Below are 15,768 nucleotides of genomic sequence, written 5' to 3'. Positions count from 1 at the left end.
TCAGTGTTGTCCCTGACTGCAGAGAGCAGGCACGTCACCACACGGTCACTTGACTGCTGATGGCCGTGGTGGAGAGGGGCACTCACTGGGGGTGTGGCAGGTTTGGGATGGATCAGCCTTGTGCCAGAGGAGGATCCATCTGAAGTGGGAACTAAAGAGTTAGGAGGCTTTTGGCTGCAAGCAACACTTCTTCCTAGTGTGGTGTTTGTTGTGTGCAGCAGGAGCTCTGCGGCTGACTGGCTCTTGCCTCCTGTGTGGCAGTCTTGCTCACTGCCACCCAGTAACTGGTGAGATGAATGAAGTGGCTGCAGTTGGGAGAGACCAGTTCTGCAGTGGAAAGGATTTGGAACTAGTAGCAGCGAGGTCAGAGTGAACCGGAGAGGTGTTCTGGCAGAGGTGGGGAGACGTGGGGGCAGTGACTGAGCTGCAGTGTTTCCCAGGGGAGCTCTGGGTCGTGGTGTGGCCAAGAAGTGAGGCGAGCACACAGGACGTCAGGAAATGAGGCTGGGCAGGGAGTGGAGGGGGCTACTCAAAGTTCATAAACACTGCTGAAGAGTTTGGGTCAGTCTTTGGTCCTGAGGACAGAGCACAACTGTTGAGAACAGGAGTCACCAGTTAGGTTTCTAGCATACAACCCAGGTACCCTAATTTTGGGATCATGGATTTCATTTTCCTTCACCTTACTTGCATTTTATTTCTGCAACAAAAATCTGCTCTTAACACTGTTATCCTCAAAGTTTGTCTCTAGTGAAAAAGATGGGCTGGGAGCTGGGGGTGCCTGTGGGGAGAGAAGGAGAGTGTGTGCGGAGAGGGGGTCTCCGAGGGGGGTGGATAGAGAGGAAAGTGTGTTTGGAAGTAAGCTCCCTGAAAGTGCCAGGAATCCAGTATTTTAAGGTGTGTGTTGGTTTAGCAGGAAGGAAGTTACTGGTGTTCTGGTACTCTAGCAGCGTGGAGAGAGCGAGGCCATGTTGCAGTTGGTGGAGGGGTCTTCTGGGCATGGGCATGCAGACCCCAGGTGTAAATCAGTTAAAGCGAGTGTGGGCTTAGATGGAACCCAGACCCAGCTAATGAAGTCACCACTTAGTAGTTAGGCCATTTCTGTAGTGGTAGCAAGAATTACTCATGTGCAAACCTTCTTGGAAAGCAGTTGTGTCCTTTCTGGGGTGTCGTTAGCCTTCATGTAGTCACTAGAGGGCACTGTGCCCTTTTCTGTTCAGGTGATCAAGAACCCGGGTATTCCACCATTCCTGGGACACGGAGCCTGGCCACGAGCGTGAGTGCAGCCGGTCCGTTTGTCGCTACATGGCATTGAGGTTCGTGACTGCTCTGCCCCATCATCCGCAGAGAATGGACTCCTTGGGTTGTCTGCCTGTGGAAGCCGAAACTGGTGTGCATGTCCGCTGCGTCCAGCCTGCGATGACCGGGCAGTGTCCACGGACCAGACATTTCGGGCAAGAGCAGCAGCACGTTTTCCAAGGAAGTTCAGGACACTCGGAAACCACCATGTCATTATAAATTTCATAAAATCTTCGTGAATGGTGAACGCGCACCATCTTCTATTGCTTTTTCTTCTCTCATCTCAACGGCCAGTCTGTTCGGGAAGTGTGGTTTCCTTTGTCCCTAACTGCTGGCCAGGGTGTGGGAAACTGAGGAATATGAAGATTGTGTGCATTTCGTTGTATTGCCTTTCCTTGAGTACATGCAGAAGATGTAGAGTCGCTTCCCCAGACTGTGGGAATGATATTACAGTCAAGAGTCTCTTTACAGTTGTCCTTCCGACGTGGGCACACAGGCCCCGCGCGCTGTCTGGTGAGCACTGCTGCACACACAGGCTGCGGCGTCAACACCCCGGCCTTTCCCGTTTGGGCTTCAGAACACAGGCTGGGGGCTCCGCGCAGTTCCCTGACCCCACCACCTGCCTTAGCTGCGGGACTTTGAACGATGGCTTCAGCTGGGTCTTAGCAGCTTTGCGTTTAGGGCAGAAACCTGTGCCAGGAAGGGTTAGGGATGTTTGGTGTCCTGCATGTAGTAGCAGAACGACTATGGTAGTCACGAGTGTGGTAGTACATGGAGAAACGCGCCAAGTGAAGCGGACAAGAAACAGGGATCACCAGGAACATTTCCATGAGAACAGTATCGAGCAGAAGTTCAGATGGTAGCGTACGGCGTGGCATTGAAGTCGAGTAAATGCGACAGAAGGGTGGGCTCTGGCAGAATGGAATGACAGGATCTGGTCCAGGTTAGATTTTCGCAGTTCAACATAAAAATAGCGAGGCTCGTGGAAGAAAGTTGAACCAGGCTTAGCTTTCTCAGTCTCTTCAAATGTGACCCTTTTTTGGTTTTACTGCTCTTTACCATCCTGCCGGTAGGTGTGCGATTCATACGTGTGATGAGACTGTGTGTGTAATGGGCGTATTTTCAGTTCCCAGATGCTTTGTCATAGGTTGTCAGTTTGACTCATCGCAGTGCTGTCTTTGTGTGTTTGAAAATGTAGTGACTGTACGATGTGTTAACGTTCGGGTGACGGTGTCCCCGTCCTGGGGGTTCGTGCCCCTCTTCGCTGATTTGGCTCTTCACAGGCAGTTTGCTCCCTCAGGCCAGGACCCCGGAGCTCGGTTTCAGGGGAACAGGCAGGATGGCCCAACTGAGAGAGAAGGAGCCCATCCATAGGAGAAAAACTGGAAGGAATAACGTGCTTGGTCCAGAGTGGGGAGGGTACTGCGGACAGAGGGAAAACCATGTGCTTTTACACCTTTCGAGATGCATCTGTTAAGAAATTTGATGCTTTAAAGATTGAAGATAATTTAAGAGATGGAGACGGTTTTTCAGGACAGGGATTCCAGTCGGCTGCTACAAAGTGGGTCTTTTCAACCAAGACGAGGGGACCGAGGAAGGCGATTTCCCACATGGAGTAGCCTTCCCAGTGGATGGAGTGCGAGGGCCTGTAGGCGGCTCTCTCGAGGTCCTTTCGCACAGATTCTTAGCTGTTTTCTATGTTTGTGGCTTTTTTTCGCCACAGCCCACAATCATAAACATTCCACATCGTGACTCGATGGAGATCATGGGTGTATGATCATGGGTGTATGTTGTAGTGAGTAGAAACATGCTTGCAGATATGAAGTAAGTCAGACTGTGATAGCGCCGTGTTTTCTGCTGGATTTTTTTTTTTTCTTCTTTAATTTCAAATTTGACAGAGATCACAAGTAAGCAGAGAGGCAGACAGAGAGAGAGGGGAAGCAGGCTCCCCGCTGAGCAGAGAGCCTGATGCGGCGCTCGATCCCAGGACCTGAGATCATGACCTGACCTGAAGGCAGAGGCTTTAACCCACTGAGCCCCCCAGGCGCCCCTCTATGGGATTTTTATTTGTTAAAAAGACTGGTTAGTGATTCACCCCCAGTTTGAAAATGGAGTCCACACAGTTAACGTTCCCCGGGCCCATCAGGCATTAATCTGCGTAGTCAGGGTAGCAGGGGTGATGGGTGGTGTGGTATGTACCTCTCAGAGCCTCTCCAGTAAATCACTGTGTAAGTTACGAAATGGAGGCCATATAGCAGGCATAAAGTTTGTCCGTTTTCTTCCATTTTACCCCTGGATATCTGTACCACATTCATTCTCTCCTTTTTCCAGTGCAAAAGGAAAAGATGTTCTTTTTCTTGGTGAGGCCCCTTGCTCCCCTTACTTTCTTTCCTCTTCTGATGGCTCAGTTCTGCTTTTTCTAGTGTCTCTAGTCTTTCTGCCAGCACCTTCCCATCTCCTTGTAAACAGATAGGATTTTCCCCTCCTTTTTAAAGTCTTCCCCTTGTGCTCTTTCCCCATCTAGTTAGTTACCCTGTTCCTTAAACTGTCAGACTTTTCAGATTGTCTTGCTCATGATGCTTGTCCTTGACACCCCATTCTCTCGTTGACCCTCTGTGGCCTCCTGTTGCTTTTATCACGATTGTGTTACCACTATAACCCTGTGTGCTGGGAGCCCATTGGCCTTCCCTAGGTATCGAGAGGTATTTGGTATTAATGATCTGCCTCTGTTTTTAAATCCCTCTCCCCCCAAATCCTTTATGCTCAGAAAAAGGTAATAAAAATTAATACTTACTTGTGCTTAGAATTCTGTGTTGAAATGTACAAAGCAGAAAGGAAAAGATGTCCATAATCCCGCGCCCCAGAAAAAAACCACTGCTGTGTACTGGGGTTGTGTCTGCAGGTGGTTTTCTCTCTGTGTTGTGTAGGCGCACTCCTCCATTTTCCCTTTGTAAGGACAAATGGGCTTATCCTATAGACACGTGGCTGTTTAAACATTTAGTACTAGATCACCCAGACCATTCCAGGGGCTGTCAGTGGTATTTTGCTTGATACTTTCTTCTGTTACCAAAATGGTAAGTGCTCGAAACCAAGCATCTCTAATGTCTTCTCTGTTTTATTATTTTACATAAAAGAGTTCCTCACACAGGCAGGTAATCAGTGTTCTTTGTTCAGTGAATGAAAGCCATTTGAGGAGCCAGAATTGTCCTTCTCAGTGGATCCGAAACAAACACACTCACATGGCCCTGCTCTGAAGGAGTGCACACGGAACAGTACGAGAACAGGGTGTGCAAATAGGTGTTGGAGTAAAGAAATGGAGGGGGTCAGTGTGGCAGGGGCACCGCAGAGAGTTCGGACTAGGTAATCCAGTGATGTCTCAAGAGGTAACGTTGAAGCTGAGTCTCTCTCTGTAAGATCTTACTCCTATGAGCCAGTGAGCGAGCAGAGCAGGGGAGGAGCAGTGGGAGAGGGAGAAGCAGACTCCCTGCTGAGCAGGGAGCCTGACGTGTGGCGCGATCCCAGAACCCTGGAATCATGATTTGAGCCAAAGGCCGATGCTTAACCAACTCTGCGGAGCCACTTAGGGGCCCCAAAGCTGAGTTGTAAATGAAGACAAGGGGAGAAGGGTATTTCAGGCTTAGGAAATGGTTAGTACTGACATAACGCAGGAATTCAGTCATATGCCCCATGAGGCTGACTTGATCTCATTGGTGTTTGTTGTTGACACAGTATGACTGGTACTGCTTTGACAGTTCTTCAAGTACATTTCCTAAGTGGCACTGACCTAAGACTGCACGAATATAGCAGTTACTGGCCATATGTGCTGTTAAATTACATAAAATTAAAAATTCAGCGGCATCTGGGTAGTGCATTTGGTTGAGTGACTGGCTCTTGGTTTTGGCTCAGGTCATGATCTCAGGGTCATGAGTTCAAGCCCCACACTGGGCTCTGTGCTCAGTAGGGAGTCTGCTTGAGATTCTTTCTCTCCCCCTTCCCCTTCCCTGCATAAGCACTTTCTCTCTCTCTCGGTCTCAAATAAATAAATACATCTTTTTTAAAAATTAAAAATTGAGTTCCTCAGTTGCACCAGCCCTGTTTCAAGGACCTTGTGGCTACCACCTTGGACAGTATGACTCGGACGTCTTCAGTACGCAGAAAGCTGCATTGGACGGCACTGCTTTGGAAAGTCACTGGAATACAAACTTTTTGAGAGACCTTATACCTCGTTCACTGCTAGTGTCTGACGTGTAGAGGCTGAATAAATATTTGTTAAATGATGAGATGAATAAATGAATGGATGAGTGGAAGGTCAGCACCTCTTTCCACACAGGGAACAAACAAAATGTGTTTAAGTTCTGAGTGAAAAAGAGCTTATTGTGCTTGAAGAGCAGAGAAGACGGCCTGGAATGGGGGGAATGGTGGTGGTTGGAGGTCAGCAGGGAGAGCTGACGGGCAACTTAAGCCTCTGGACTTTGATGTAAGTGCCATGGGACTTGATAAAGATTGTTAGCACAGCAGTCATGTGACCTGATACAGCCGCCTGTTTCCAGCCAACTGTTTCTTTCATTTTCCTGGCTGGGTGGGAGTCCGGTGAGATAGCAGGTGTGAGTGTGTGAGTCGGTGATCTGCTTGAGATCCATATTATTAATTCAGTTCATTTCTAGTGTCAGCGCTTGCACATGGCTTCATGTTTGTCTGATAATTGTCCTTTGATACGCGGGAACTTACAGGCAAGAACTTGTTTTTTTTTTCTTCCAGTGAAGGTGGTGTTTTTAAGGCTCATCTCACTTTCCCAAAAGATTATCCCCTCCGGCCTCCTAAAATGAAATTCATTACAGAGATCTGGCACCCAAATGGTAAGTTTATCAAGTTTTACTTTTACGTTTGTTAATGTGGTGGCCTGTCACTGAGGTTTCCAAGGTCAGTAAGAAAGATGTAGTTCTCGGTGATGTTCACTGTGTTCATTATGCACATGGCCTTGTATTAGTTTGTTTAGAACAACAGGAGGAATAGAGATCATATAAAAATATTTACTACTTCGTTTTCAACTCTTTTTGAGAATCCTGATGTTCCAAACTAGAGACAAGTTGCTGGGTGATACTTGACGTGAGTACAGCTCTTATAACTGAGATAATTTCTAAGGTATTAGGTGACTCATTGGTATTACAGAGAGCATAGGAGTAACCACACCTGGTTTTAAAATTTATATTTCTCATCTTGGGGCGCCTGGGTGGCTCAGTGGGTTAAGCCGCTGCCTTCGGCTCAGGTCATGATCTCGGGGTCCTGGGATCGAGTCCCACATCGGGCTCTCGGCTCAGCGGGGAGCCTGCTTCCCTCTCTCTCTGCCTGCCTCTCTGTCTACTTGTGATCTCTCTCTGTCAAATAAATAAATAAAATCTTTTAAAAAAAAAATTTATATTTCTCATCTTCACTCTTAGACCATGGGCAGCTCCTAACTTTTTCCCTAGACCAGCTGCTAAGCAGGGAACGTCCTGCCCACCTCGTCAGTGACCGGCAGGGTCAGATGAGATGTGCACTGCGTGTTGGAAGCTCTGGAAAGCGCCCAGTCCTGCTGTGCCTGAGATGTGGTGACGCTGAATATTTTTATCCAAAGACGTGTCCCCATTTAAAACCCACTTTACGAGCCAGAGGTTAGGCTGGATCCATGTGTTGATGCGCAGTCTCTCTGGACTTTGGCCTTGTTTTGTGTGCTGGAGCCCACGCATTTCCTCGCTGAGTGTGTTGGCGGTCAGTGTTTCCTGAGGAGAGCTGTGGCCTCTGACTTGGTGCCCTGCTGGGGTCTGCATGTCACGGCGGTGCTGCATCGTGGGGAGAGGGGCTCCTGTCTGCATCCGAGGAGGGCGGGCGTGAAGGCTCTGCCACGGGGACTGGGGCATAGCGGGGCCCAGTGGCCTGTGAGACGCGTGGGTCTGGGGAGATGGACTGGTGAGGGGACAGCCACCGGGAACGGGGCCCCCGCGGTGCGCCGTGCCCACTGGTGGGTGTCCCGGGGAGGGACACGGCTCGCTCCTCCTGTGGCAGCACCGAGGGAGGCAGGCGTCTCCCGTAGGCGGCTGGTGCGGACCGTGTCCGTGGGGCGCGGATGCCCGAGCGGCCCCGTCTGCCTCAGGCTGCGGAGCCGCTGTCTGCTGAGGCTTCGGCCGTCTGTCCGGCCGTCGCTGGGTCCCCTGGTGCGTCATGGGCCGTGGGCTGTGGGCCATGGTCCGAGGCTGCTGGAGGAGTGGACGGGAGCCCGGGCGCATGCGGCGGCCACCGGCCATGGGGGAGGCAGCTGAGGGGCGGCATGAGGACGGCGGCAGACGCGGGGTGTGTGTGGTCGGGTCGAGGGGACGTTCATGCTTCAGGCCTGAGGGGAGCAGAGGCAAGCGGCCAGTGGAACAGGCGACTGCAGAGAGGGCGGGCAGGGGCGCTGCCCGTGGGGCGTCTGCGGGCCGCTGCGGGAACGCCGGGTCGGGAGCCGTGGCCCCTGTGAGGGTGGCCGGGCCCGTGCGTGGGAGGAACGGACGTGCCGGGCCACCAAGGGGACACTGCTGCTGCGTGGCCGTCGGTCGCGGGCGGCGCTCCGGAGCGCGTGTGGAGGGCGCGGCTTGCGAGCAGAGTTCGGGCCGCAGACGCCCGCCTGAATGGCGCTCCTCGGGCTCGGCCTCCCGGGACCCCGGTGCTCTGAAGCCGCGGCAGTCGGTCGTGACTGTCTCATGCGGGAACCCGCCGCCAGGGAAGGCCGGGCTGGGTGGCGACAGGCCTGCGGTGGGTTTCCGCTCGCTGCGGCCAGCGACCAGCGGCCGTGGATGCCCGAACGCAGAGGCGTGGCGGGAAGGGAGGCTCGTTCTCCCACGCTGCAGGTGTGGGGTGGCAGGGAGGGCGGAGCGTGGCGCCGACAGCCCGCCCGCCCCGGCTCTGCAGAACCAAGCGTGACCTACAAGGTCACGCGGCCTGGGTAGCGCTGCAGACACGCTCCCAGAAGCAGGCGTGGGGTGCCGGCGGGGATGCGCGCGGGCGCAGCTCCTGTGCTCCCGGCGGGAGGCGCAGCCACAGCGGCTGAGCCAAGAAGCCATAGCGTTGGACAAGCGCCCGCAGAGCACCTGCCTGGAGCGGTCCGAGCAGCTGCGTTCCTGACGGCCCACGGTGCAAACAGTGGGGCGTGGCGCCGCACGAGGGGAACCCGCTCCCCTTAGCCGCACGTTCGCGAGGGCGGCGCCGTCACTCGCGGAGCCGGTCCCAGGAGCCCAGCGGGGTGCGATGCACGGGCAGACCTGGAGCCAGGAGGTCAGGTCATGCCGCCTCTGCTCTAGGAAGGGCGCAGAGTCCGGGGAGAGAGCGCTGATGCGAATGCGCCTTCTCTTCGGCTGACGTGCCGTCGGGGTGGATCGCGGCGACAGTTCACTGATCTGTGAGCGCGTGAGACGCCACTGTCGTGCGCCTCTTTCCTGGCGGTATGGCCGGGAACGGGGTTCTGAGGTGCAACTAGACGTGTGTGGCTTAAGTGCGCTCCGTTTTCTTTTCTTTTCCTTTTTTTTTTTTTTTTAAGATTTTACTTATTTATTTGACAGGCAGAGATCACAAGTAGGCAGAGAGGCAGGCAGAGAGAGAGGGGGAAGCAGGCTCCCCACTGAGCAGAGAGCCCGATGCGGGGCTGGATCCCAGGACCGATGGTGGGATCATGACCTGAGCTGAAGGCGGACGCTTCACCCACGGAGCCACTGGCACCGCGGGAGTTTTCTCGAGGCTTCCTGGCCATGTCTGCTTCATTGGGTGAACGTGAGGGTAGGGCCTTGGCAGTGACCCGCGTCAGGGTGACGGGGGCTTGTCTGAGGTCACCGTGCACCGCACCCTCACCACACTGCGTGGTCCCCATCAGGACAGCCCAGCAGAGGGGCCGGGAGCACTGTGACAGGAGGAACGAGTTCTCTCCCACGAGAAAGCCGGCGAGTGCTGCGGAGTGGGAGCGTTTTGGAGGCCGGACTGAGGACTGCGGGCGGGTGAGGTCGGCAGCAGCCCGCCAAGAAGTGGTAGCGGAGGCCGAGGGCGCCGTCCTTCCTCGGGTCGGTCGTTGTGACTCAGGAAGGGAGACGCGGTGAGCACCGCGGAGAGGGTTGTGCAGACCGTTTCCTGAGCAGTGGTGGTGCCCTGGTAGGGGGGAAGCCAGTTTCCAGCGTGGCGATGGGAGAGAGGTTGAGAGGGAGAGAGGACACTCTACTGTGGGTGTCCGGAGGGGCTGGCGTCAGCTGGTTTCTGTCATTTCCCATGCACAGCTTCGGGGGTCCCTGGGAGCTACACGAGGTTTGCTGGTGGATGCGAGGCTGGCAGCCACTGCATGCAGGGGCGGGGTTTCGAAGACGGGATGGAAACTCCCAATCTGTGAGTGGAGTCCACACTTGCCAGCGGCTTAAAAGAAACAATATTAGCTGTTTGCTGGGTGTTAGGGGCAAGAATGAGAAAATTAGAAAATTTCACATGCACCCCGGCCTGAAGAGTAAAGATAAATGTTGCAACGAATGCAGAGTAGGACTGGCAAGTGAGCCTAGTGTCACTGAGGGCGGGGAGAAGACCTCTCTTGAGGCCTTAAAGTAGCGGTGAAAGTTACGTGCGGAAAATTAAAGAAGCAGTTCGGCAAGAAAAAAAGCGAGACATTTGGGTCTATAAATGAGTGAAGAATAAGAACAGACATTGCACCAGAGGAAATACGTGTATTTTCTGTACTTAGAGAAATTTCACCCCCAAAAGCATTTAGAGAAACCAGATTATTTTTCACCTTTTTATTTAAAGACTTATTTATTTATTTTAGTGGGAGAGGGAGAGAATCTCTAGCAGAATACCCACTGAGCCCAAAGCCCAACATGAGGCTCGATCTCACGACCCTGAGGTCATAACCTGAGCTGAAACCAAGAGTTGGATGCTTAACCCACTGAGCCACCCAGATGCTCCACCCATGTTTCCCATTTTATTATTTTTTTTTTTAAAGATTTTATTTATTTATTTATTTGACAGACAGAGATCACAAGTAGGCAGAGAGGCAGGCAGAAAGAGAGAGGGGAGGAAGCAGGCTCTCCGCGGAGCGGACGGCCCGATGCGGGGCTCGATCCCAGTACCCTGGGATCATGACCTGAGCCGAAGGCAGAGGCTTTAACCCACTGAGCCACCCAGGCGCCCCCCATGTTTCCCATTTTAAACTGTAATTTGGTAATAAGTCTGAAGCCTAAGAACCCTTTCATTTAAAAAAATTACGTTTAAAATGAAAGGACTCAAGGTTAAACATTTAAAGATGCTAGATAATGACAGTAATTTCCAATAAAGGAAAATAGATCTTACATTGATTCTCTCTCTCTGATAGAGTTTTATAGAAACATTTAATACTATGTTTTCAAAGAAAATGACTTGGAAAAAATCCTTTTTAAGTATAGTGTGAGGAGGTTATCTAAAAGAGATGGGAATAGCATTTCGTGTTGGACTTTGCAGTGTGCTCACAGCCTGTTAGTTTTCTTGCCTCTCGATCTAGTGACTGCACGCAGCAGATTTTACGGGGCACTGGGAAGAGGAGCCCAGTCAAGCCCGCAGTGCATGGGGTTGTCACCGTCTGCGCTTCCATGCCCGTGTGCCCAGTGCACACTGGGAAGGGTTTGTCGGGGAGCAGCAGTGTGTGCAGACCCTGGCTCCGCTTCCCCGGAGTTTTTAACAGCCAGGGAAGTGCCCAAGTCAGGAGATAAAAAATAACCTTGAGAATGATACCGATCCCAGATCTGGGGCGCCTGGGGGCTCAGTCGGCTGGAGGTCTGCTTTCAGCTCCGGTCATGCTCCCAGCATCCTGGGATGGAGCTCCGCAGGGAGCCTGCTTCTCCTTCTCCCTCTGCCTGCCTCTGCCCCTGCTTGTGCGTGCTCTCTCATTTGCTCTCTCTCTGCCGAATAATTACATAAAATGTTTTAAAAATCTGTTAGACTTTAGGTAGGAAGTTTGGAATGAAACAGACGTACATATTGCCATTGATGATTTATGGGATTTGGATATTTGATTGACATTTTTTACACCAAAATTTCTTTACTTTTCTGTCTTCTCTTATATTTTCTAAGTAAGCATACTTTATTGTACTATTATTTTGTATTTTGCAGTAGAGCAAACTTCACCATAAGAGATTTGTGTCGATTCTGGTAGTTTGAGCAATAAGGAGTGTCTGTGTGATTAAAGTGAGCTGGTGGAGTTGAAACTCACCTTTGTTTTGACCAACAATTAATTTGTCTTGGATTTTAAATCCTAGTTTTATGGAAGAGATGCCTCATGAATTTCATTTATGTTGATGTATTTTCACTAGCAATATGACATGTTCCTTTTGTAAATTTGAGTGCACTTCTTTCCCTGAAAATGTAAGTTTGCCTTTCTGTGATTTGAAAAGTACATTATGAGGTTACTTGTCATTGTTTTCTTAGGAGAGTCTCAGAATGTTTGACTGTCGCCCATGTAGATCCGTTAGTGCGGAGTCTAGGCCATCATTAACACAGAGACTCGGTTCTGGTGTTTGGATGGTGCACTTTATGTACAAAGAGCAGGTTCATTGTCTTCACTGCGTGTAAATGCTAGATTCTGTCGGTGGGCCAGCTGTCTAGGGAGTCCTGCACCAGTGGGAAACACCATGTCTGTGTCTGTTGGCTCCGACACGTGCGTCCTGTTTGGTAAAACCTGCGGTCTTCCTGAAAAGTGAACGGGGTCCATTTTGGAAATCGTCTTCTGTATATATTCAGTGTTTTATAAAGGACTGCGGGAGCCAGGGCCACGTCTGTAATAGGTACTTTATGTGTAACCATTTTGTTTTATTTTATTTTTAAAGATTTTACTTATTTATTTGACAGAGAGAGATCACAAGTAGGCAGAGAGGCAGGCAGAGAGAGAGAGGAGGAAGCAGACTCCCTGCTGAGCAGAGAGCCCGATGCGGGACTCGATCCCAGGACCCTGAGATCATGACCTGAGCCGAAGGCAGCCGCTTAACCCACTGAGCCACCCAGGCGCCCTAACCATATTATTTTAAATACTTTTTTTTGTTTTGTTATTTTAAATACTTTAAACAGTACTGTTATCCTCTAATTTTGCAGTTGATAAAAATGGTGATGTATGCATTTCCATTCTTCATGAGCCCGGGGAAGATAAATACGGTTATGAAAAGCCAGAGGAACGCTGGCTCCCTATTCACACTGTGGAAACCATCATGATTAGTGTCATTTCAATGCTGGCAGACCCTAATGGAGACTCACCTGCTAACGTTGATGCTGCGGTAAGGTGGTCATGCCGGAATCTCTCCTCCCCTTCCCCTACACTTGATGACGAGTGTGTGTGTGTGTGTGTGTGTGTGTGTGTGTGTGTGTGTGTATGTGTATCTATCTGCAGATTGATTTACATACAGTTAAGTTTCTCCTCAATCTGCCCAAAAATAGTTATAGATGTAACTGAGCTTTACCCCTAAGTACTTGAACCTCATCTTTTAGGAATGAGGAACCTGTCTTTCATAGCTATAAACACTCTTCCGCTGAGATTCGCTGGTTATGGAGATGTTGTTTTCCCCTAACCTGTTTGATGAGTCTGTCGATGCCCTGGCTCTCCACGTGTGCATACTGCTGTGGCCTCTTCTGAGAGTGCAGACATCCTTCCTTGTAACCACAGCACAAGTCTGCCTCCAATAATACTGTCGCATGCACAGGTGTGTGCTCCAGTATTGTTCCTTGTATCTGGGTTTTTGTTTTCTTTTTTTTAAAATCCAGAATCTGGGAAACCCGCATTTCATTTCATTTTGTGTTCTTGTAGGGTTTTTTTGTTTTGTTTTGTTTTTTTCTAAGATTTTATTTATTTGACAGAGATCACAAGTAGGCAGAGAGGCAGGCAGAGAGAGAGGGGGAAGCGGGCTCCCCGCTGAGCAGAGAGCCCAACTCTGGGCTGGATCCCAGGACCCTGAGATCCTGACCTGAGCCGAAGGCACAGGTTTAACCCACTGAACCACCCAGGCGCCCCTTGTGTTCATGTTTTATTAGTCTCCTTTACTAGTAGTCTAGTGTCTCAGCCTTCTCTTCTCCTTTGAAAAGCCTTTCATTCTAATTCTCATTCTTAGAACTTTTGTTAGTATGTATCAAAGCCAGGAGATGAAATTTACTTTGCTACTTGCCTGTTACATGGGTGACTAACCCTGGGGTGAGTTCGTATTTAGTCTATGTGGGAAAACACTAGTTCGATAAACTCTTTTTAAATGTATGCCTCTTATTTTTTAATTTAGTGATCAAATTGAAGTAAAAAATTGACAGAATGCCATCCTAGCCTCTTATTTAGTGGAATGTCAGTCTGATCACTGTCAGAGACGTGTGAGGGAGAAGGAATCCTGGGCATCATTTTGAGTGAGAACTAATTTTTGTTCACTTTGATTCGTGATCAGCTATACCTCTTTGCAGTAACATCAGAACTGACAAACTGTATCTTAATCTTCATGAAGGTTAAAGTTAAGGATAAATTCAGAGCAAGTATCTGATGAATGACTGCAGAAGTCACTTCATCTTCCAGGCAGTTGGGTCCTGGAACCATAGGCCTCCTGAGGAAGGGCCGTCCTGGCCTGATGCTGTGTGAAGCTGAGCCGTGCAGATGGGACTCAGATCTGCACACCATGGGCCGTGCAGCACCGGTCCGGTTGTCGCTAGAAAGCCGTTGCTGCCCTTGCTGAAATAACCAGTCAGTCGTCTCCTAGTTAAGCCACGGTTTCATTTACCTTTCATGTTTTCATTGTACACCTTGCCATATTTTCATAGGTTTTCTGTTTGTTTTTCTGACCTCTCAGTCAGCGAAAGCTACTCCAGGAAACCTGCATTTTTCTTGGTGATCCCTCTCCTGGACCCCTCCATCCGTGGGCTCTGGGTTAGGTTGGCTCAGCTGCTGCACAGCTGCCTTCCTTGGACTTGCCCTTCCTGCTCTTCTGTTTCCCGGATCCCAGTTCCTTTTTCTGGGTTGACTTCTTCCTGTTTTTGTACCTTATCTGAGAGTCGTGCTTCAGGAAGGCTGGGTGGGAATGAAGACCTGGGTCCTTCCTTACCTGGCTGGAAGGGTTTATCCTGCCCTTAGCCTTAAGTGACAGTTTGTAGAATTCTGGAGGAGGAATGCAGATTTCTCCAGAATTCATCTTTTCACATTTATTGTTGCTGACGAGGAAGTTGATGCGTCGCTGATTATGGGTGACCTTTTCTTTCTTCCTCTGTTTTCCCTGTTCCCTTCAGATTCTATTCTGATTCTTGGTCTTTGGAATTTCATGTTGTTGTGTAGAGTTTAAGATATTTTCATTTCTGTACGGTATCCCCCCTTCTCTGTGAGGGGTGTGTTCCGAGACCCCTGGCGGATGCCTGAAAGCAGTGATAGGTACCAACCCTATCTGCATTAGGATTTCTTCTGTAGGTACATACACAGGATGAGTCTAGTTTATGAGTTGGGCTCAGTGAGAGGTTTACAGCCGTAACTGGTAATGAAATAGGGCAGTTAGGATGGTGCACTGTGATGAAAGTCGTGGGACCGTGGGGCTCTCAGTACCTTGGTGTCCTGCGCACGCGCCCTACTTGTGAGGGTGTGACAGGGTCACGTGCCCACAGGGCGAGCTACTCAGCCAGCAGTGTGGTCTGAGGATGCTGTTGACCTGCTGTTACGTCCGATGGGGGACTGTCTGCTCCTGGACAGCCCGGGGTCGGCTGGGAGACAGGTAAGCCCACAGGGGGCATAGCTGTGGCTGGGTGGTTGGGGGGCCTCCTGGGGTCAGTGTGTACTTGCAGGGCTTGAGCTCGTGTGCAGCGTTCTCTCCTCTTGTCTTTCATCAAGTTCTTATTGGAGTGGTTCTCGCTGCTTCTCTGGTGCGCAGCTGTTGCCTACACTGACTCTTGTGTTCGGTTTCACCTCCACGGCTGCTGACTCTAGTCCCTGGTGGATGCTCATTTTGGCGCTGTTACTCTTAATTTGAAGTAGCTTGTTCTTTTCTGCATTGATTATCTTTTTCATAAAATCTTGTCGCTGTTTGATGAAGTTAATAGGTCTATCTCGTGGGAGTTCAAATTAAAATTTTCCAAGTTAAATTCTGGTCATTCTCTGAGGCCATTGTTTTCTTTTGTGTTTCTTCTGTATTTTGAAGACTGCGCCAGAACCCGTGGGCTTTCCGCACAGTGCTGTGCGCGTGACCCCAGACGACCGGACACACAGGTCCAGGAGAGCACGTGCACGCACAGAGCGCCTGCTCGGCTCAGGTGTGAGGGCCCGAGCCTGCCTGAGCCCCAGGCTGAGAGGCAGTTCCGTCCTCTGCTCCCCACTAGTGGCCCTGTGTCGAGAGCTCTTCATATATGCGCGCATCTGTGCGTCATAACGGTGGTCACCGTTTCAGGAGAGCATTTGACTTTTGGATGTGGGTGGGAGGAAAACGCCAAACTGTTGAGCTGGGCCTCTGTGTCCAGTCCTGC

The 15,768-nt window shown here is 50.5% G+C and overlaps 1 protein-coding gene across 2 annotated transcripts in view; it reads left to right on the top strand.

The window, feature by feature from the left end:
• UBE2G1 (ubiquitin conjugating enzyme E2 G1) overlaps positions 1–15,768 on the top strand; it is a 101,437-nt gene that overhangs the window by 71,032 nt on the left and 14,637 nt on the right. For both annotated transcript variants that reach the window (XR_004280445.1, XM_032320105.1), the window contains exons 3-4: positions 6,055–6,152; positions 12,397–12,575. Coding sequence is in view for 1 of the 2 variants with exons in the window: in XM_032320105.1 (XP_032175996.1) it covers positions 6,055–6,152; positions 12,397–12,575 (277 nt within the window). In the remaining variant the exon portion in view is untranslated. The remainder of the gene's footprint in view (positions 1–6,054; positions 6,153–12,396; positions 12,576–15,768) is intronic.

This window comes from Mustela erminea, chromosome 18, assembly GCF_009829155.1.
Source record: "Mustela erminea isolate mMusErm1 chromosome 18, mMusErm1.Pri, whole genome shotgun sequence".
NCBI lineage: Eukaryota > Metazoa > Chordata > Mammalia > Carnivora > Mustelidae > Mustela > Mustela erminea.
The sequence above is the reverse complement of the archived record's forward strand: the minus strand, read 5'-3'. Positions and strand labels throughout refer to the sequence as shown.